This window comes from Rhineura floridana, chromosome 21, assembly GCF_030035675.1.
Source record: "Rhineura floridana isolate rRhiFlo1 chromosome 21, rRhiFlo1.hap2, whole genome shotgun sequence".
Lineage (NCBI taxonomy): Eukaryota > Metazoa > Chordata > Lepidosauria > Squamata > Rhineuridae > Rhineura > Rhineura floridana.
In genome coordinates this window covers 6,359,579-6,382,528 of record NC_084500.1, presented here as the reverse complement: position 1 = coordinate 6,382,528, position 22,950 = coordinate 6,359,579, and the positions used below count along the sequence as shown (strand labels likewise).

Sequence of the window (22,950 nt, the reverse complement as noted above, 5' to 3'; positions counted from 1 at the left end):
ATTTAATTTGTATCCCGCCCTTCCTCCCAGCAGGAGCCCAGGGTGGCAAACAAAGCGCTAAAAACACTTTAAAACATCATAAAAACAGATCTTAAAATACATTAAAACAAAACAGCGTTAAAAACATTTTTTAAAAAAAACTTTAAAAAAGGGTTAAAAACATTATTAAAAAACATATTAAGCAATTCTAACACAGACGCAGACTGGGATAGGTCTCAGCCTAAAAGGTTTGTTGAAAGAGGAAAGTCTTCAAAAGGCGCCGAAAAGATAGCAGAGATGGCACCTGCCTAATATTCAAGGGGAGGGAATTCCACAGGGAAGGTGCTGCCACACTAAAGGTCCGTTTCCTACATTGTGCAGAACAAACCTTCTGATAAGATGGTATCTGCAGGAGGCCCTCACCTGCAGAGCACATAAGGGATGAGACAATATTTCAGGTGTCCTGGTCCCAAGTTGTGTAGGGCTTTATACACCAGCACCAGCACCCTGAACAACTATTATTATTATTATTATTATTATTATTAAATTTGTATCCCTCCCTTCCTCCCAGAAGGAGCCCAGGGCGGCAAACAAAAACACTAAAAGCACTCTTAAACTATCTTAAAAACAAAGGACTTTAAAATGAAAAGAGTTGCATTGGTTACCAGTTGCATACCGGGCCCAATTCAAGGTGTTGGTTTTGACCTTTAAATCCCTATACAGTTTTGGCCGAGTCTATCTGAAGGAGTGCCTCCAGTATCATCAGCTATGCCGCCCACCAAGATCAGCCTCAAAAGACCTTCTCTGCATCCCATCAGTCAAAACAGCTAGACTGGCGAGGACTAGAGAGAGGGCTTTTTCAGTTGTGGCCCCCACCCTGTGGAACTCCCTCCCAAATGATCTCTGCCATGACCCCTCTATGATGAGCTTCCGCCAGGCCTTGAAGACCTGGCTCTTCAGGCAGGCTTTTAGAGTTGGCTAGATTTTATCTTCATTGTTTTTAGATTTTTAATGTCTAGGTATTGTATGCCTATGTTGTACGTCGCCCAGAGTGGCTGGACAGCCAGCCAGATGGGTGACAAATAAATTCAATAAATAAATAAATAAATAAAACATACTAAAACCAATCTATCATTTATTACGGTCAAAGACCAGCACTATAAAATATTAAAACTATAAAAACATATCAACATTATACAGAGAAAGAAAGAAACAGTTGCAACATAAGATAATATGACTCTAATGGTGTTGAATAAATACCCCAGTGGGCAAAAGCCCCCAAAAGGTTAGCTATTTTTTATTATTATTATTGTCATCGCTGTCCGACATATTAAAACAAAACATCTTTAAAAACATTAAAGCAAAACAGCTTAAAACAGCTTTACAAACATCTTAAGCAATTCCAACACAGCCACAGACTGGGAGAAGGTCTCTACTTAAAAGGCTTGTTGAAAGAGGAAGGCCTTCAGTAGGCACTGAAAAGATAACAGAGTTGGCGCCTGTCTAATTAAGGGGCGGGAACTCCAAAGGGTCGGTGCCACAACACTAAAGGTCCATTTCCTATGTTGTGCAGAACGGACCTCCTGATAAGATGGTGTCTGCAGGGGGCCCTCACGTGCACAGTGCAGTGATCAACTGGGTCTATAATGGGTGAGATGATCTTTCAGGTATAGAAAAACAGTACACTTTTATCCTTTAAGTGGTTCGTGTTTTAAGATGGCCAGGTGTTCTCCTTTACAGAGGAAAGTCCTCTATTTGAAGGTCTCTATTTAAAGATAAAGAACCCTAAGAAAGTAGAGCAAGAGGCAGTTGCCTCTCAGTTTACTGAACAGGCGGACAGTTCACCAGGTCATATTCTCCCCCATTATGGTGTGAAATATTGTATTTCTATTTAAATAATCGTCATAATTTCCAAACTTGCATCTGTACATATAAATTGTCATGGGGTGAGTTCAACGACCCCTTGATGAGCTTATAAAGTTGTCATCAACCCCCCAACCCAAATTCCTAGGGATGTCAATGAAATAATAGTAATAATAATAATAATTTTAATTTATAAGTCGCCTATCTGGCCAATGGCCACTCTAGGCGACGTACAACTCAGTTAAAATACATCATAATAAATACAGTACAACAATAAAACAGTAAAACAGTGACAGTTCAGAGTAGCAGGCAATTAGTCAAAAAGATTAACCCTCCCCGGAAGTCCCGAAGGCCTGTCTAAAAAGCCAGGTCTTCAAGGCCTGGCGGAATACATTCAGGGAAGGGGCATGCCGAAGATCATATGGGAGGGAGTTCCAGAGAGTGGGGGCCGCCACTGAGAAGGCCCTCTCTCTAGTCCCCACCAGCCTAGCTGTTTTAGTTGGTGAGACTGAGAGAAGGCCCTGTGTGGCTGATCTTGTCGGGCGGCATAATTGGTGGCGTTGGAGGCGCTCCATCAGATAAACTGGGCCTATGTAGTGCGGAACGGACCTCCTGATAAGATGGTATCCGCAGGAGGCCCTCACTTGCAGAGCGCAGTGATCGACTGGATGTATAAGGGGTAAGATGGTCTTTCAGATTTCCTAGTCCAAGCTGTATAGGGCTTTGTACACCAAAACCAGACTCTTGAACTTAGCCCAGTAGCTAATGGGCAGCCAGTGCAATTCCTTCAGCACTTGGCGATACCCTGCCTCAGTGAGCAGTTGTGCCACCTCATTTTGCACCAGCTTCAGCTTCTGGGTCAACTTCAAGGGCAATCCCACATAGAGTGCATGACAGTAATCCAGCCTTAGCCCAGTAGCTAATGGGCAGCCAGTGCCATTCTTTCAGCAGTGGCGTAACATGGTGGAGCAGTTGAGTCGCCATCTTTGGAATTCACTGTCGCAAGACGTGGTGATAGCAACCAACCTGGAAGGCTTTAAAAGGGGATTAGACAAATTCATGGAAGGAGAAAGCTGTCGATGGCTACTAACTATGCAGGCTATGTAAATCTTCCAGGATCAGAGGTGGCATGTCTCTAGTCACCGGTGGGAGAAACACCAGTGGGAGGCAGTGGTGGCTCCATGTCAGTGGGGCAGTGGAATCTGCTCTGGGTTTCCCCCCAGGAGCTGTCCAAGGTCCTTCCTTGAAAGTTCGGATTCCACTTCCCCACGGACATAGAGCCACCAGCGGTCATTGTTGGGGGAAATGCTTTTGTGTTCATGCTCTGCTAATGGGCTTTCATGCTCAGAGGCTGCATGCCACTGAATACCAGAATACTGGAAACCACGGGAGGTGAGAGTTGCTGATGCGTTTAGGTCCTGCCTGTGAGCTTCCCAGAGTCATCTGGTTGACCACAGTGGGAATGAGATGCTGGACTTGTTGGGCCACTGGCCTGGTCCAGCCGGGCCTTTCTTGTGTTTTTATGTTCTGTGGCCTGTACGCGTTGTTCCCTCCATTAATCATCCCTGGCTAGTGGCCAGGCTGGCTGGGGCTGGCAGGTAGAATCCAACAACATCTGGAAGGTCAGAAGTTCCCCATCCTTTCTGTAGTCAGCCATTTGGCCACTGTGAGGAAACAGGAGACTGGACTTGCACGGAAGTGTTTTCCATGATCTGCTACCGTTTTCTTAACTGGAGACGCCAGGGATTGAACTCGAGACCTTCCACATAGGTGGTCCTGGAGTCCATGTGTACTCAAGAAGAGATGTGTCCATATTCACCATCAACCCTCTATCTAGGTCAGTACTGTCTACACTGACTGACAGTGGCTCTCCAGGCTTTCAGGCAGGAGTCGTGTCAAACCCTAGTTGGAGATGGCAGGGGTTAAACCAGGGAAGAGGGCAGAAGCCTAGAAGACCCTCATGCAATTGTGTGCACGCAGGACAAAAGGTTAGGAGGCATCTCCAAGCCCCTTCTATTGCACAGGCCCATTATGAGAGCCTCTTCTGGAATGGTTGTCAGACTTTGGAACGCCCTCCCTAAAGAGACATCTTTGCTGCAATCCTGGGATAAGAATTTCCTGTTTGCCGAGGCATTAGTTGGAATGGCCTTTACTCTGCTGTTTTAGTTTGATGACTGGGGCTCTGCTCGCTAAATAGGAGCAGTTAAAATGTATGGGACAGGACGACCTCTTAGGTTTGAACAGGAATGGACCGGACAATCTAGAGAACTTGAAGACTCTGGCCTGGTTTGCACATAATGCTAAGCCATGATTTATAAAACTATGGTTTATTAAACCATGGCTTATCGCTGTGTATGATTCTGGCCCACCAGCTTAACCATCGTTTATTAACCATGGTTAAAAGTTGCTCATTTAGCAAGGCTTGTAGTTGATTTGTTAACAAATGATAAACCATAGCACAGTGTTTTGTGCAAGCCTGGACCGCCTCCTTAACTATGGCACAGACCCAGAGCAAATGTTCAGAGTGGACCATTCAAGCACGAGAAGAAAACTCCAGAACGTAACCAAACTCATCAAGGGGGTGAAGGGGGGAAAGGTTGCAGCATTTGGGGCTCTTTAGTTTATTTATTTATTTAAAATATTTCTATCCCACCCTTCTACCCTATAATAGGTCACTCAGGGCGGCTTACAAAAATAAAATCAAACATGTACATAATAAAATTGTAAACAATAAAATCACAAAAACATTAAAATTAAATTAAAATACTATACACACACACATATAGGGAGTGGTACTAAAGGGGACTACAAGGATAAAATCTAATGTAGGAGGCATAAGATTAAAATCAGTGTCAGGCTCTACCTGTTTAGTTTAGAGAAAAGGTGAGTCCGATGTGACATGATAGAAGTGCATAAAATTATGCATGGCAGGGAAGATGTAGATGGGGAACAGTTTTTCTCCCTCTCTCATAACGCCTACAACTCATGGACGTCCCATGAAGCTGAGCATTGGAAGGTTCAAGACAGACAAAGACACACAGCGCAGAGTTAAACTATAGAAATCGTTCCCATAGGACAGAGTGATGGCCACTGACTTGGATGGCTTTGAAAGAGGATTAGATAAATCCATGGAGGATCATAAGGCTATCAGTGGCTACCAGCCGGGATGGCTATGCTCGGTGTCCACTATTGGAGGCAGCATGCTTCTGAATACCGGTTGTTGGAAACTGCAGGAGGAAAAAATGCTGTTGTGCTTGCAGGCTGTCCCAAGTGAGGCATCTGATGGGCCTCTGTGCAAACAGGATGCTGAACTTGATGGGCCACTGGCCTGATCCAACAAAGTTCTTATGTTCGCTTTCCCCTCCCCTTATTTGTGCCAGGCCAGGGGCTATTCTCCAGCCCTTTTTCCTTCGCTTGCATCCACAAAGGCTATTATTCAGAGCTGTTGACCTTCAGGTTGCCCCTGGCGTTTCGAAATTACATTTGGCACGGATTCTGTTTCTTACTGGCTCCCTGTCTTCTGTTTAAATTGAAGCCTCTTTCCTAAAGTAGGTGGCCTGCGATGGGGGGGGGGAGGAGTGCAGCTGGCGGGGCGGGGGGGGCACAAGCCAAGCCACCTCCCTCTGCTCCAGACCGGTTTGTTTACGGGCGGACTTGTTTGCTGCAAATGCAAAAGGAAATCTTGTCATCCCAACAGCTCTCTCTTGTTGGATAAACTGCAGCCAGGCAAGTGTGTTCAGCTGTTAGTATCTGCAAATGACTTGCGCCAAACACTGTTACGTTTTCGGCGCCAGGTTAAGACTTTCCTCTTCTCCCAGGCATTTTAGCATGTGCTTTTAAATTGTTTTTTAAAAATGTGTTTTTACATTGGTATATTTGTTTTTAATGTTTTAATTGTTGTAAACTGCCCAGAGAGCTTTGGCTATGGGGAGGTATACAAATGTAATAAATAAATAAATTCCTCTTGTTGAGTATAGTAATACAGGGGATTCTGGAAGGGCGGAGAGGATCGTGTAGGGCTAGTCTTTTTCACACGTAGATCCCTAGACACTCTATCCCTGCAATTAGGGCTGATTTATTCTAATAAAGCACACCCACCACGGATGGGCCTGGCCATACAGGAAACATCAATCATGTAGATGTGGTATTGCTATCAAGAAGTCAAACTGGTTCCAGTTCAAGCCTCCAAGGGGGTTGGGGGCGAATGAGGCTTGTTCCATTTTGAAGTTCAACCTTCCTTTGACTTCCAAGCCGAACCAATTGGAAAAGCAGCAAAACCTGAATAATTCTTTGAACAGATCTTTAAAAAAAAAAAAAAAAATCTCCAAGTTAAAAACGACCCAAAACTGCAAGATCAGTGCAATGAAAGCAATAAAGTATTACTGAAGACTGTCCTCTTTCAAACACGCCTTTTCAGCAGAGACCTTTCTCCCAGTCGCCAGCTGTGTTGGAATTGTGCTTTTAAGATGGAACCTAGGACGCTAACTGACACTGTGTTAGACCATTGGTGCACTTAACTCAGTATTGTCTACACTACCGGCAGCAATGGCTTTCCAGGGTTCCAGACAGGAGTCTCCCCTGGCCCTACCTGCAGATGCCATTGGAGATTGAACTTGGGACCTTCTGCATTCAAGGTAGATGCTTTACCCACTGAACTATGGCCCTTCCCCAAAGATAGATAGATAGATAGATAGATAGATAGATAGATAGATAGATAGATAGATAGATAGATAGATAGATAGATAGATAGATAGATAGATAGATAGATAGATAGATAGATAGATAGATAGATAGATAGATAGATAGATAGATAGATAGATAGTTGATTGATTGATTGATTGATTGATTGATTGGGTTTATTTATATGCCACCTTTCCACAGTGACCTGTGCCCAGAGTGGCTTACAACAAACACTCAAAATAAAAGCACTGGGGTAGGGGAGATTATTCAGTTTACAAAACATAGCAATACAGTAGGGCCCCACTCATACGGCAGGTTAGGTTCCAGACCCCCGCCGGAAAGCAAAAACCGCCGGAAAGCGGATCAGCTGTAGCGCGGGAGTCTGGAACCTAACCCGCTGATTGCACCAGAGGAGAAGATCAGATCTTCCCCTCCTTGGGCGCGATCAGCTCCAGCAGGAGTCTGATCGCACCAGAAGAGGAGAAGATCGGCCGTAGCGAGTTGCAGCTGATCTTCCCCTCCTCTGCTTGAGCTGATCGCACCAGAAGAGGAGAAGATCGGCCGTAGTGAGCTGCAGCTGATCTTTCCCTTCTCGGGCGCGATCAGCTGGAGTGCGGGGAGCTCCAGCCCCCCCTCCAGCTGATCACCCCGCTGGCGCCATATTAACGGAACGCCGAAAAGTGGGGCGCCGAAAAGCCTTTCAAATAAGACAAAAGTAAACAATTTAGCAAACATAAAATAAATTCAATATTTGTGGTTTGCTGCCCTGGGCTCCTTTGGGAGAAAGGATGGGGCATAAATGTAATAATAACAGGAACAAAACAAGCAACAAACTACATAAGCAGCAGTTTACGGTCAAGGAGTCAATCGTCCCTAGGCTGGTACTCTCCAAATATAGTTGGACTACAGTTTCCGTCAGCCCCAGCCACACGTTGCCAATGATTGTGGACCACGAGAGTTGGAGTCCTGCAGCGTCTCGAGGGCCCCACGTTGGGGAGGCTTCAGGAAGTCACTTAGAAGAGCAAATGAAAAGAGCAGATGTTTATTCCAAGCAATTAAAATGTCTTGGAAAATCAAAAAGGCTTTTTGAAGCAATCTTACGCCTGTTTGCTCAGGGGTATGTCCGGCTCTCTCCCAGATAAGCAGGCCTGGCTTTTAAAGGCAATGTTGTTCTTCATGTATTGGTTTGGGAAGGGCATTTCATAAATGGGGAGCCACCACTGAAAGTGCCCTCTCTCCAGTTTGCCGTCCACTTAACCTTGGTTAGCAGAGGTACCTGGGAAACCCAGGGCCTTGTAAGTAGATCTTAAAGATACGTCAGGGGAGAAGATGATCCTTCACTTTTAATCTCTGCATTGAGAAAGAAAAATCCATGATGTTGATTACAACCGAAATGGATAGCATCCAGTGTCAATTTCATTCCTTGTGAAATCCTCTTGTTGAAAAACAGAGATGTCAGATCAGCAGTTGTTTGTCTGGGGGGTTTGTTTGTTTTGTTACATTTATAGCCTGCCCTTCCTCCCAGAAGGACCCCAGGGCAGCAAACAAAAACACTAAAAGATCTTTTTATTGTCGTTATGTGCCTTCAAGTCGATTTCGACTTATGGCGACCCTATGAATCAGGGACCTCCAAGAGCGTCTGTCATGAACCACCCTGTTCAGATCTTGTAAGTTCAGGTCTGTGGCTTCCTTTATGGAATCAGTCCATCTCTTGTTTGGCCTTCCTCTTTTTCCACTCCTTTCTCTTTTTCCCAGCATGATTGTCTTTTCTAGTGAATCATGTCTCCTCATGATGTGTCCCAAGTGTGATAACCTCAGTGTCGTCATTTCAGCTTCTTTAAAAACAAAAGACTTTAAAACATCTTAAAACAAAACATCTTAAAACAAACTTAAAAACAACTTAAAAGACATCTTAAGAAGCTATTTTGTTTCTCCTGCGTGTTTCTGAAGGCTGCTATCGTATTTTTTTAAAAAAACAACAACACCAGAATTGTGCTTGGAAATTGTGCCAGAACTGTACAGTGTTTAAATACCCCAAGTTTGCAATGCTTCTCTTTCGCACCCAACGGAGAACCTGTCCTGTCCTGTCAAATAGTTCTGTGTAACTCGCAAGCTTGCATGCAGTGCAGCAGCTCGCCTGCTGGTTGCGTTTATCAAAGACGGCGTGAGGGCTGCTTGGTGGGTAGGGCACGATTGCGCATGCAAACAGCAAACTGCCCAAGTTTGTTGCTAACTGAGAAAGGGAGAAGGAGTCTGGTGTTTCTCATGTGACACTTCCCTCCTCCCTAAAGCTTTTTCTCCTGTTGGAACTGGCACCTATGTCAGAAATAGAACTGACACTCTTTTTTTAAAAAAAAAGCTATAAAAGGCATGCTTAGTCATGGTGCTGGGATGGACTGTGAAGCCGGTGCAGCAATCAAGAGCCACTGTGGTGTGATGGGGGGAATCTCATCAGGGCAGCAATAAAAGGAAAGGAGAAAGGAAAGCTTAAGTTTTACTCAGAGTTAGACCCGTTGGAACGAATGAACCAGAGTTTGTCACGTTTGTTAACTTCAATGGGTCTACTCGGAGTAGACCCAGCATTGCACACCGCCCTGTATCCGCAGTCGGGTTGCCAGGCTCAGGGCCTGAGAGTGTTCCTGTATCTTTAGGAGAAGAGAAGTCAGCCAAGTGCAAGTGTTCTTGCAACATTGTAATGGGAAAAACCACAAGGTGGAATTCTCCCTTCCCCCTGCACAACTTTGAAAGATACAGAAGACCTCTTGGTTGCCGGGCCCGGTCTCCAAGAGGTCTTCTGTATCTTTCAAAGTTGGTGGTGAGGCTGCAGTTTGGGAAAGGCCTGTAGCTTAACGGGAGAGTCCCAGTTCCAATTCCCGACATCTCCAGGTCAGGCAAAGAAAAAAAAAAACCTGCCTAAAACCCTGGAGAGCTGCCAGTCAATGCAGACAATACTAAGCTAGGTGCCCCCCCCCCGATATGGTGTACAGCAGCTTCCAGTGTTCCTGTTTAAATTAGCCCTTTGTTCAGAGCCATGAGGACTGGAATCTTTATTTGTAACCTGCATTTTTTTTTGCATGCAGAATTCCACAGGTTCAAACTTGGACATTTTCCAGGAGGCTTCCTTGTCATTATCGGCATGAGGGTGACATTCCCTTGAGGGCAACCTTGGAGGAAGGGCGCTGCATGCCAGTGATGGGTGGTACCAGCTGCAAAAATTGTCTAGAGCAATTGATACAGTGGAGGCTGGTCCGTTAGGGCCACTGGGGCTCTGCCCTGCTAACCTTGGTCTTCTCTGAGCTAGCCCTCACCTACCTGCTTTTCTGCTTACAGCCAGATCACGGAGTGACACTACCCGTGAGCTTCCACCTCCTCAGTGTTGTCCTTGCAGAACTCAGCAGGGAGGAGGATCGGGATAAAACTAGGATGAATTAGCTCTGCCTGTCATTGGCTCTGGTGCCGCCTACTGTGGGGCCTCCCTGCCTTCCGCCCCACTGGTCCCAATGAGGACTAGCCACCACTGAATTGATATGACTCTTACCTTTGTCCAATAGGCTATATTCCATCAATGCAAAATCAGAGGGATCTCCGCAGAGAGAGAGTGGGGATGTAGTCATCTGGGGTCACGGGGCATCTTAGACCCCTTACTTTTCTGTGAGCAGGATCCCAGCAGGCTACCTCTGTCTCCAGCATCCTGTGAGCCAATCAGCACAAAAGGGGCACATGCTAGCCACTGAGAAGAATCTTCTGACGTACTTCCTTGTCATTTCCTGCTGCTTGGAGCCAGTCAGAGTGAAAAGAGGTAAGACAGCTGCTGAGAAGACCCTTCTCAGGAGCTAACACACTCCCCTTTTGTGCTCCATGGCTCCTAGGGACGTCTGCTGTTGTGGGAGAAGGCATTAACAAGGATCTCATTCTCAAGCTAGCCACAAAGAAAGGGGTGTGTGTGGTTTAGACTGTGAATTTGCACTTCTGAATTTGCCACTGGGTTTCTGAGGGAGAGGGAGGGGAGGGGGAGGAGAGAGAGAGAGACCTACACACCTCTAGCCAGGCAAGAGGCATTATCACAAAGACGCACTCCAACCAGCCCCCCCCCAAAAAAGCAATAAACTGGAGGAGGGCACTGAGCAGGGCTGGAGAGTGGGTGTGGCATGGGGAGGGTTCAGAGATGTTTAGAGGGCCGCACTTGGCCCCTGGGGCCGGAGGTTCCCCATGCCTGCTTTAGACAATATTGAAGTTGATGGACCAATGGTCTGATTTGGCATAAGGCAGCCTTTCCCAGTCTTTGGGTGTCGGACTACAACTCCCATCAGCCCGTACGGCCAGCATGTGATGGGAACAGCAGCCCAGCAACATCTGGGGACCTAAAGGTTGGGGAACGCTGGCTCCCAGAAGGCATATCACCACGTTCTGGGCAGCTGCTGGAACCACTGTGGGGAGGGGAGCTCCTTTGTACTTACCTGTCAGGTGGGATGCTACCTACCCAATTTCCTGTGCTTCTCCCCAAGCGAGAGACCCAACCATCCTTTTCACTCTGTCTGTCTGTCTGTCTGTCTGTCTGTCTGTCTGTCTGTCTGTCTGTCTGTCTGTCTGTCTGTCTGTCTGTCTGTCTGTCTGTCTGTCTGTCTGTCTAATTTGTATAACGGAAGTTGATCCTGGTATGGACTAGGCACAGGGATCCATGCCCTGGTGGCCTTATGCTTAATTTACTGCAGTGCATTCTACATGGGGCTGCCCTTGAAGGTGGTTCATGAGCTACAGCTGGCACAGCCTGCTGCCGCCTGGTTGCTGAGCTGCAGACCAAGCCGCAGTCCTATTGCATCTGCTCTCCATCAGCTGCACTCGCTGCATGTTTGGCTTCCAAGCCCAGTTTCATGGTCTGATGCTGTCCTATAAGGCCCTGAATGGCTTGGGGCTCAAACACTTGCTTGGAGAGTCTCTCTTGCTGTGCGCTAGCCTAACCAATGAGATCTTTGGAAGTGGCCCTTCCGTTTGCTGTGCAGCTTGGAAGAATTTGGTAGCATGTGCCTTTGAGTATATAGTAAGTGGTGGCAACACCTACAATTAGCCGAAATAACAGAAACAAGACATGTGCTATGCTGATCTTGTTTTAGCAGGGAGGAAGCAACAATATTAAGACAGTTGATATCGTTCAGATAGTCACTTTAAATATGTTTGATTTGATTTGCAATTTTAGTGAAGTTTCCTATAGTAAATAGTTTTCTTTTGCTTCTCTTTCTGTGAATATGTGAAGTACAGCAACACTTTGCAACACTAAAAAAAATCCAAAAACAATTGTGGAATGATGGCACTGACTGTTGTGCAGAATAATTTCCAATGGACATGAGGAGTGTCTTAGTTTGCACAGGATAAAACAGTGGGAGATGAAATATATTCCAGCAAATTTCTAGATGTGCTCTATGTTTTTAATTGACCATGCCCACCCTTCCTTAAGTGGGATGGTTTAAGCCTAGCAGGCAGGAAGAGGATTGGACTGTGAAAGACAAGCCCAAATTGTGTTTGCATTTTGGCAAATGTGTAGGTACAATATCTCAGAGAGGAGGTCAGGTCTCCTGCTCCCCTGATGCATTCACTATAGCTGCCCAATTTCCCTGCTTTTTAAAGTTTGATAGAAATATCTGTTGGCTATAGGTACATTCTTAAACCTCAAGGGTTTTTTGTCTATTAGTGAATATACATACATTGCACTCACAATCATTTGCTAAAGGAAGATTTGCATGAGGCCAGATCAACCATTGATCTGGCTTGGTACAAGGCAACTTTCTCTTTTCTTTCTGTACTCTCACTCGGAACCCATAGCTCTGTGAATGGTTGTTCGCCCATTGGATCTCCCTCGGCCAGAGGTTAGCCAATGTGATGTGCTCCAGACGTTCTTTGACTCCAACTTCCATCATCCCTGACTATCGGCCATGCTGGCTGGGACTGATGGGAGTTGGAGTCAAATGGCACTCAGAGAGCACTCCGCTGACTTCACCTGCCCTTGGTTGTGATGGGTTCCACCGTCTCAGGCTGGCCATTGACTCTTTCCAACAAGAAGAGAGATACACAGGCTTCCTTAAAGGGGGGACCACTTGAGTACTCGAGTACACTCCTAATCTAAACAAGTTTTATCATCTTTATCACTACTTTTATTAGCTTTTGAAAGCCCAGGGTTTTATTCACGTACCATTGGATTGAAATCTAAGGTTTTACAAATGTTTTATAAATATGTTTTATTATATGTTTTCCATATTGTTACTTATATTGTCATGGCCATTGGCTAAAAACAATAAAGACATTATCTTATCCTACAGGCTTCCTGCTAGGTTTTGATGTTGTAAAGGTAAAGTAAAGGTGTCCCCACACTTGTAGTGCGAGTCGTTTCCGACTCTTAGGGTGACGTCTTGCGACGTTTACTAGGCAGACCGTATATATGGGGTGGGATTGCCAGCTCCTTCCCCGGCCTTTCTTTACCCCCCAGCATATGCCGGGTACTCATTTTACCGACCACGGATGGATGGAAGGCTGAGTGGACCTCGACCCCTTTTACCGGAGATTCGACTTCCTCCTTCCGTTGGAATCGAACTCCGGCCGTGAGCAGCGCTTCGGCTGCGTTACCGCCACTTACCACTCTGCACCATGGAGGATCTTTGGTGTTGTAGCCAACTAAATTCTCCTCAGAGTAAAGCAGTTGGAACAAATGGGTCTAAGTTATTTATTTATTTATTATTTAATTTGTATCTCGCCCTTCCTCCCAGCAGGAGCCCAGGGCGGCAAACAGAAGCGCTAAAAACACTTTAAAACATCATAAAAACAGATCTTAAAATACATTAAAACAAAACGTTAAAAACATTTTAGAAAAAAACATTTTAAAAAAACTAGGTTAAAACTTAGTTTTAAAAAAACCTATGTTAATTCATTTCAGTGGGTCTACTCTGAGTAGAACTGCTATTGGATCAACGATGCGGAACTCTCAATTTTGGTTCTCTCAGTTTCTCATTTTTCCAACTTAAATTCAGTTCTCCACTTTTCTGCAGCAGTTCACAATTTTTTTTAAAAAAATCTCCATGAAAATTCTCCAGAATTTAGTTCAAATTTCTCCTAACAAACACATTCTTGCAGGTAGTTCTGACTCATGTACACATTTTTGCAAGCAATTTCTTGTCATATAGTGCTTTTCTAAAAAGTTTTTATTTTTATTTTTTTCTCTCAGATATTCATTTTCATGCAGCTTTCTCCCCAACGTAAGATCCTCCGTGGCGCAGAGTGGTAAGCGGCGGTAACACAGCCGAAGCTCTGCTCACGGCCGGAGTTCGATTCCAACGGAAGGAGGAAGTCGAATCTCCGGTAAAAGGGGTTGAGGTCCGCTCAGCCTTCCATCCATCCGTGGTCGGCAAAATGAGTACCCGGCATATGCTAGGGGGTAAAGAAAGGCCAGGGAAGGAACTGGCAATCCCACCCCATATATACGGTCTGCCTAGTAAACGTCGCAAGACGTCACCCTAAGAGTCGGAAACGACTCGCACTACAAGTGCGGGGACACCTTTACCTTTTTTCTCCCCAACGTATACTTTTTCTAAGCAGTTTTCGGTTGGCGAACTGTGTTGCAAAATTCAAGTAAGTGCAAATTTGGAAGGACGGCTGTGTTTCGCTTGTCATATTGTTTTGGGAAGTGTGGGTTTGATAGATTCAGCTTGACATGTGAACTGAATTGAATTTCTTGCCCGTCCCAACATTAGATACAACCTTTGGTGTCTGGTTCTGATCTGACTCCTATTTAACTGCCACAGTTCTAGCTCTGGTACACCCTCTTTCAGCTCCTCATACCCCTGGTCGCTCCTCAGTTTCCACCGTTGCATTTTCGTTGAGGCCTCTGTGGCTCCAACCTACACCAATCTGCAGCCCATTTGCTGCAGCCAAGGTTCAGTGTCCCTCCCGTGTTCAGGGAACAATGTGAGCCCTTATAGCTTTCTCCCTCCCTCGGAGGAGCCAGCCACGTTCCATGCTCTATCTCTGCCAGTCCTTTGTGGCATTGTTTACCCACATAATTCCCTGGGTACCTTATCAGATTAGCTGGGCTTCAAAATGCTAAGCGCATCTGTGCTTGGAAAGAATGTTTGCACTTGGCTCCCAGCCGGCTGGCCGTTGGACTTCTGCGGGCTCAGATTTTGATGTAAACACATTCTTGATATGAGGAAGCCAGGGAGGCCAAAGGTGGGAGGTGTCTCGTTGCCTAATTATAGAAACACAAGGACCTGCTGAACAAGTTTGGACTGTGTTCTGTGGTTACTTTGACTTTGCATAGCTTGGTGCATCCTGTCCTAAAGCGGAGCATTCAGGAGGGGGCAAAGAATGGCTCATGCCAGGCATTTGGACCACCTGTGGCCTCAAAAGTACAAACTGAGTCCCCATCCAGCAATAGGGATGGGAGAGAAATTATTTGAAAGGCAAATCTACCTAACTAGCACTTTCGGAAACAATATGTGAACCCAGACACAGCCATCCTTCGAAATTCGCACCTCTCCGAATCTTGTGTTGCAGTTTTCCAGCATGTGCAACTTAAAGTGTGCATAAAAATGCATGCTAGTGAAAATAGCAAGCACAAATGCATTGTATTGGGGAGAATGTTTTATGGTATTTATTTAACAAAATATGTATGCTGCTTGATTTTAAAAGAACTTCTGAGTGGTTTCCAAGAATTAAAATTAGAAATAAAAATTAAAAGCGAGTAAGAGCCAATATGGTGTAGTGGTTAGAGTGTTAGACTATGACCTGGGAGACCAGGGTTCGAATCCTCACACAGCCATGAAGCTCACTGGGTGTCCTTGGGCCAGTCACTGCCTCTCAGCCTCAGAGGAAGGCAATGGTAAACCCCCTCTGCATACCGCTTACCATGAAAACCCTGTTCGTACGGTCGCCATAAATTGGAATCGACTTGAAGGCAGTCCATTTCCATTTCAATTAAAGACATTTAAAAGACAATTAAAATTGGCAGTAAGTGAAAAAGAGATTAAAACTCATCACCATCTGCATGTCTAATCTGGGAAGATAGGCTTTGCAAAAATGTGTATATTAGGCAAAATTGCATTCAAAAAAGCGTACTTCATTGTCCAAAAAACTCGTCTCGTTCAGGGGTTCCCAGACTGTGCTCTGTGGACCACCATCGCTCCGCGAACTTCATTCAGGTGGTCCACAGCATGTCTGTGGATTTGTGGTTGAAGGTGGGAGATGGCACACCCATCTCATTGAATATTCGTATTGATTTTAATTGCATTTTAATGCTTCCTTTATTTCCTATATTGTATTATGTATTGGAATTCTAGGGAACATAGAAGGTGAATTGTAAAAATCAATTTACAGTAGGCCCCCCCTTTACGGTGCTTCGCTTCTAGGCGCTTTGATAATGCGGCAGTTTTGAATTGTGTCCCTGTCCCATATGTGCGGCGCTTGTTCCGTTTTTGCGGCGATTTTCCAATTTTGCGGTATGACGCGATTGATGGAACCGACGCCCTGAGCGCATCGTCAGAGCTTCGGGCGCCATTTTGCAGCGAGGGAGGCAGCAGAGAGCGAGCTAACAGGCAGGGGGGAAGGCGAGCGGGCAAGGGGGGATGAGCGAAGGAGGTAGCGGAAAGCGAGCAAACAGACACGGGCGGACAAGCTGGTGGGGAGCCTGCTGCGGAAGGGGATCACTACTCCCCCACCATAATGAGGGTGGGCAAGCGGGGGGGAAAGGAACATTGATCAGCTGTTGCGGGGGGAGCTTCAGGGGCCAAGCACTGTTAGCTGGAGCTCCCCGCACTACAGCTGATCGATGTTCCACTTTGCAGCGATTTTCGCTTTACGGTGGGGCTCTGGTCCCTAACCTGCCGTATAAGCGGGGCCCTAGTGTACAATTAAAAATTCTACGGCAGCTAGCACAGCGCGTTACAGTTGCTACAACAGGCAGAAAAAACATTAAATGGTCCACCAAAGCCCCCAGCAAACTTCAAGTGGTCCGTGGAGGGGGGGGGAAGTTTGGTAAACAGCCATCTAGTATATACAGATCTGTCCATCAGCTCTGCTGCAAAAGATTTAAGAAGTGCTGCCTTGAGCCCAGTGATGGCTGTTGCCCATTGGTGCTGACGGGGCGGAACGCAGAGAGCCCGTCAGTACATGGAGGCAGAGCCAATGCATAGCAGAGCCAACTAATTCTACCTTTGCCTCCATCCATCTCCCTGCTGAGTTCTACAAGGCCAACACTGAGACAAAGGTTGGGGAAGTTGAGAGGCAGTGCTGCGCCCGCCCACCCCAGTCTGGTTTTAAGTAAGGAGGTAGGCAAGTGAGGGCTGGCAGAGAAGACTAAGGATAGCATGGCAGTGTCCCAGTAGCCCCACTGATTGAGCCAAGGCCATCAGGACTGGTGTTAGAACTACAGGGCCAAACAGAAAAGGAAGAATTGGAAGCTCACTCCTCAGTCTTCTTTTCCAGCTGCTGGTAGAGTTTGGCACTTTTGGAATTTGGCATCTTTTCCTCTCACCCCGTGGCAGTTTCCCAAAAGCACTGAAAGGGAGGTCCTGAGTCTTCCTTTGCAGCCTGGGTTTGAATTCAAGCTGTAGCTGTAAAGCAGCAACTTTCCTTCGATAACATGGCTCCAAGCTGCCCGCAGAAAGGAAGATTACACAAAAGCATTTCTTGAGCAAGGCAGTGAAATGGAGCAAAATGTACCAAGGCAGTGGTACATGGAAAACATGGGGTTGGGGGGGAGGGATCCATAAAAAAGTATTCAGCCACATTGCATTGAAAAAGTTCACTCATGTATTAAGCTTGTTGCAGAGTAGGTTTTTCAGGTTCAAGTGGATCCTTTACATAGTAATGTCAGCCGTTACTTGTTCCAGCAGAAGGAAAGGAGGAAAGAGAAACTAAACTCACAACTCAGGAAGGCCACATAAAATTCAGGTCCTAGTTGCATTATTAGCCTGTTCAGTGGCTCTCTTTCTGTCACTATAGTGGGTCTTAGTTAAAATGGCTGTTGCTTTTTCCAACAAAGCTCAGGCTAATTAAAACAACTTTCCTATTTCCCGGTTGCTGCGTGACTCTTAACCCCAGTCCTGCTTAAATTGGTCAACTCCCCATCAGTGGATCGAATCCTTCTGCTTTAAATTCCTCGCTGAGATCGACCTTGCGTGTGGCTCTTCTCAGTTCTTCTTTCCGACTGGCCCTCTTTCCACTGGGGGAAATCCCAGGTTCCTGTTAACAAAAGGGCAGCCAGCGGCTTTCCAGATGTTGTCCCTCGGTGCCAGAATGGCAAGAATTACCGCAGGGAAGAATGCCGATTGAGTTTCGGCATCTGCTGCTGTTTTTCTGCCGGTACAGTGCAGGGAAGGGTAAGAGATCCTCCCCTAGTCTGGAGCGTCACGTCCCCACAGTGGTCTCCTATAGTTTGGGGAAAACTTGGGGTGTTTCTGTGCACAAAGTGGCAAGACTAGACGGATTTCATCAGATTCTCCAAGAGGTCCGGGACCCCCCCCCCAAAAAAAAAGTTAGGAACCATTGCTGTAGGGCATCAGGAAATGTTCTGATGCACACTGAAAATGTTCTGATGCACATTACCCTAATTTGCATAGGAATCCCCCTCCCACAAAAAAAACCCCACGTTCCCGGCACCAACAGTACTATGCTGGCTTAAGGACAGTTTTGGTTGCCCAGGCATTTCAAACCAGTTCGCTTAATAGTTCTGTGGTTTTGTTGCGTCTCCAGTGTATCGCTTGCATCACGGTCAGTATGCCATATTGTATTGGTTCTTTTCCTATTGTGCGCCTCCCTAGAATCTGTTTGGATGAAGGACGGTTTGGGAATGTGTAACGTAATTGAACAAATCCTGTGCATTCTGCCTTGATGTTAACAGCTTGTGCTTAGGGGGTGGGGAGGAACCCAGAAAATGGGATCCGTCTTTCCATTGTCACTGTTTGCAAGAGAAAGGTGTGTAAACCTTTGGCAGAATTAACCCTAATTCCTGGTGAGCAATTCTGTATCTTTGATCGCCCTTGCCGGAACGCACAGAGACAGGCTGAGAAGATGTCTTACTTTTTTTTACAGCCTGCCTGTTCTCTGTTTATTGCACATTCCATTTCCCAACCTGAATCTCTTCCAGCTATGCAGGCGTAACTGGTCCTGCGGGCAAAGAGAAAATATTTCTTTGTTTCTGTACACATTATATTTACAGTCCCATCTTTCTCCCGAGAAGCTCAAGGCAGCAGAGCTTTCTCCTGCCCATTTCATCCTTACAACAGCCCTGTGAGGTAGATTAGGCCAAGGAGGGGACGAGAGAGAGGTTGTGGCCCAGGGTCAACCAGTGAGCTTGGCAGGGATTGAAACCTTAGGTTGCATCCACACTTGGCATTCAAAGTACTCTTTGGTACCACTTCGGCAGCCATGGAGAATTCTGGGAACTGTACCTTCTGAGGACCAGGCATAGAGCAGAATTTTGGTTCAGCTCCCCTTTTGATGCAAACCTTCCTAGAGCCGCATCTGTGCTATATGTTTAAATCATTATTATGCCACTTTGAGTAGTCATGGCTCCCCCTATAGAATCCTGGGAACTGTAGTTTATTAAGGGTGCTGAGAGTTGTTAGGAGACCCCCTAAGCCCATCACAGAGCAACAATTCCCAGAACTCTCTGGGAAGATAGATTGATTGTTAAACCACTCTGGGAATTGTAGGCCTGTGAAGAGAACAGGGATCTCCTAACACCTCTCAGGACTGTTTACAAACTACAGTTCCCAGGATTCTTGGGAGGAAGCCATGACTGTTTAGAGTGGTATGATACTGCTTTAAATGTATGGTGTGGATGTGGCCCAGGTCTCCTCAGGCCTCATCTGACACTGAACGGGATCCACCCTATGCTCTAGACTGGTGACTCCGATGGCAAGTGGGACAATGAATCAGCTCCAAATTTTAGTCCAGACTTTCAAGGAGCTGTCCAAGGTACTGAAAGGGGGATTTTTGGAGGTGGAATCTCATTCATGTATTCATATTCACCTGAACATCAGGGAGAAACGCCTTGATAGTAAGAGCAATTTGGCATTGTCACCAATGACTTAGATGGGTGGTGGAATCTCTCTCTCTGGAGGTCTTCAGGTAGAAGCTAGACACCCACTTGTATGGGATGCTCTAACTCTGAATTTCTGCCACTGAGCAGGGGGTGGACTAGATTGCCTCTAAGACACTCTCTGGCTCTATGGTTCTGTGAAGCTCCTGTATCAGACAGTTGTTCCATCCAGTCTAGTATTGTCTGCCCTGACTGGCCATAGCTCTCCAAGGGTGTCAGGTGAGGACAGTTTTGGCTTTTCCCATTTCTGCCACCTCATAACCAACAGTATGGTGTAATTGTTACACCATACCAGGAAACCAGGGTTCGGATCCCCACTTGGCCACAAAGCTCTCACTGAGTGATCTTGGCCCAGTCTCTGTCTCTCAGCCTAGCCTACCTCACAGGGTTGTTCAGAGGATAAAATGGAGAGGGGGAGAGCTGCATACACCACCTAGAGCTCCGTGGAGGACAAAGTTGTATATAAAATGTAATAAATAAAATAAAATAAGCTTGCCCCCCCATATCTCTTCAAAGTGTTTTATTTCCTTTTCATTACCTTCTGCCCTTGGTATGTGAGATGGCTACTGTAGGGATTGGTTACCTGTGATCCTCCAGATGGCGTTGCAGACCCAGCCAGCATGACTAACGGTCGGGGCAATAGGAGCTTCAGTTCAGAAGCATCTAGAGGGCCACAGGTTCTCCCAGGCACCCTTGAGTCATCTCTCTGGGGCCTTCTCAGTCAGGGGAAGAGCCTACAGCCAGTTCATATTGTTGGCAGCAGGGGGGTGGAGAAGAGTGAGTCAAAGTTCTGCACTGCTTGATTAGTTGTTGTTGTTATGTGCCTTCGACTACGACTTATGGTGACTGTATGAATCGGCGATCTCCAGTAGCATTTGTTCTAAACCACCCTATTCAGATCTTGTAAGTTCAGGTCTGTGGCTTCCTTTCTGGAATCAGTCCATCTCTTGTTTGGCCTTCCTCTTTTTCTACTCCCAGCATTGTTTTCCCCAGCATTGTTCTCTTTTCTAGTGAATCATGTCTTCTCATGATGTGTCCAAAGAATGATAACCTCAGTTTCATCATTTTAGCTTCTAGAGATAGTTGTGGTTCAATTTGTTCTAACACCCAATTATTTGTCTTTTTCGCAGTCCATGGTATGCGCAAAGCTCTCCTCCAACACCACATTTCAAATGAGTTGATTTTTCTCTTATCTGCTTTTTTCACTGTCCAACTTTCACATTCATACATAGAGATTGAGAATACCATGGTCTGAATGACCCTTACTTTGCTGTTCAGTGATACATCTTTGCATTTGAGGATCTTTTCTAGTTCTCTCATAGCTGCCCTCCCCAGTCCTAGCCTTCTTCTGATTTCTTGACTATTGTCTCCATTTTGGTTTGATTATTTATTTTTATTTAATTGTTTTCTGCCTCATTGAGTTAGCTGTAATGTTGCATTTGGGATTCCCAGGACTCTTTGTACTCTGCTTTTCTCAGCTCCTTGGGCAAGAAAAACCCATCCCACGTGTCGGCTTAGGATGAATACCTTGAGTATTCGTTAATATATTTCTGCCTCTTTAGATGTGTGTTTGGTTTGTTACAAACCTCAGCTGTACTTTTCTGTCCAGTACTGTGTCCAGGAGTTGCAATTTAGTCAGCCCCTGAATGAAACTTTTTAAAAATTGTTTTATTTATTTATTTATTAGATTTGTATCCTGCCGGTTACTTAAGCCAACAAAATGGCAACAGGCAGGCTTTTTACACACCTGAAAAGACAAATGTGTTTACTTTGGCTGGCTAGATAGATAGTCCACTTCATCAGAAGCATGGAATGTTATTGACAGGTATAAATATGCGCTTGGGTATAGGTGATGATTTTGCTACAACAGATGAACACAGATACTCCCTCTGGAAGCTGTTGCCCATTGTCTCACTTTGCCAATGTAGAGAGGCTCTCAGAATGCTATGAAAAGCTGCTTGCTGTGCTGACAACAGTCTTGGTCTTGCCGTCATTTTGGCATGTGCAATCTATGCCAATCGCACTTCAGAACACCCTTCTTAGTTCTCCGCTGAATTAGTCTTCACAGGTGAATATATAAAAGCTAATCTTTTCTGGGTTTTCTCTCCCTCTCCCCTAACTTCAGAGCTACCTTCGTCAGAGCACTTGAGTGTGGCGGATGCAACGTGGTTGGCACTCAACGTGGTTTCCGGAGGAGGTAGCTTCTCCAGCTCGCAGCCCATTGGCGTGACCAAGATTGCCAAGTCTGTGATCGCTCCGCTGGCTGATCAGAACATCTCTGTTTTCATGCTTTCCACCTATCAGACAGACTTCATCTTGGTAAGGGAATGCGATGTGGGCAGGTACATATCAGAAGTCACTCTCCATCCGTAGAGGATCTGATGGGTGGCCTTCCCTGAGGCCATGAATTTAAGAGGATGATCATACCTCCCTGCTTAGCAGCTGTGAATTTTATAAGTTTCGATAATGTGGAAAGCAACACGCAGTGTGGTGTCAGAAGTGGTGCAGACTGCAGGAGTTCCTGGCATGTATTGATAGGTGATTGAAAGTCTCTGGATCTGACTGTGGCACAGAGTCAGGCCTGCACTCCCATTTGCTTCTCCAGAACTGAGTTGCAGCCTCTGCTTTACTCAGAAGACCATGCATTACCTTTGCCTCTAACTAGCCCTAATTTCCAGACCCCCATGTTTTACCTTCAGGGGATGCCTTGTTAAAAGGTTTGGTGTGAGTTCCCTGTATTGCCAGCCCTACTTTTTCAAATCTCCATCTCTCCATAGTAGTGATTCAGTTCACATTTAAAGGCCAACCTACCCAATCTGCACTTCCTGAAAACAATATGCAAACCGAAACTCAGCTATCCTTTGAAATTTTCACTCCTCTGAATTTTGCAATGTAGTTCTCCAGCCAATGAATGGGTACAAAAATGCATATGTTAGTAAAAATAACATACAGAAATGCATTATTTTAGGGGAAATTGCTGTGCAAAAAATGTGTACATAGGCAAGATGGCATGCAAAAATTATGTATGTTAGAAGAAAGTTGCACTGAAGTGCTGATAAATTTTCATGAGGAAAATTCCTGCTGGAAGGAAGGGTGGGGCATAAATAAAATAATAAATAAATAAATAAAAATTCACAAACTGATGTTGAGAACAGAATTTAAGATTTGAAAAATGAGAAACAGGGAAACTGAAACTGAAACTTACCCATTTCAACTGTATTCGTAGAATCATAAAACAGTGGAGTTGGAAGGGGCTTGTAAGGCCATCTAGTCCAACCCCCTGCTCAGTGCAGGAATCCAAACTAAAGCATCCCCAAAAGGTGGCTGTCCAGCTGCCTTTTGAA

General features: G+C 45.6%; 1 protein-coding gene across 3 annotated transcripts in view; it reads left to right on the top strand.

Moving 5' to 3' along the window:
* CASTOR2 (cytosolic arginine sensor for mTORC1 subunit 2) overlaps nucleotides 1–22,950 on the top strand; it is a 70,415-nt gene that overhangs the window by 24,132 nt on the left and 23,333 nt on the right. For 2 of the 3 annotated variants that reach the window (XM_061605329.1, XM_061605330.1), the window contains exon 3: nucleotides 21,732–21,925. In XM_061605329.1, coding sequence (XP_061461313.1) covers nucleotides 21,732–21,925 — 194 coding nt within the window. Of the gene's footprint in view, nucleotides 1–10,073; nucleotides 10,322–21,731; nucleotides 21,926–22,950 lie in introns of all 3 variants that reach the window. The other variant, XM_061605332.1, reaches the window with a different exon arrangement.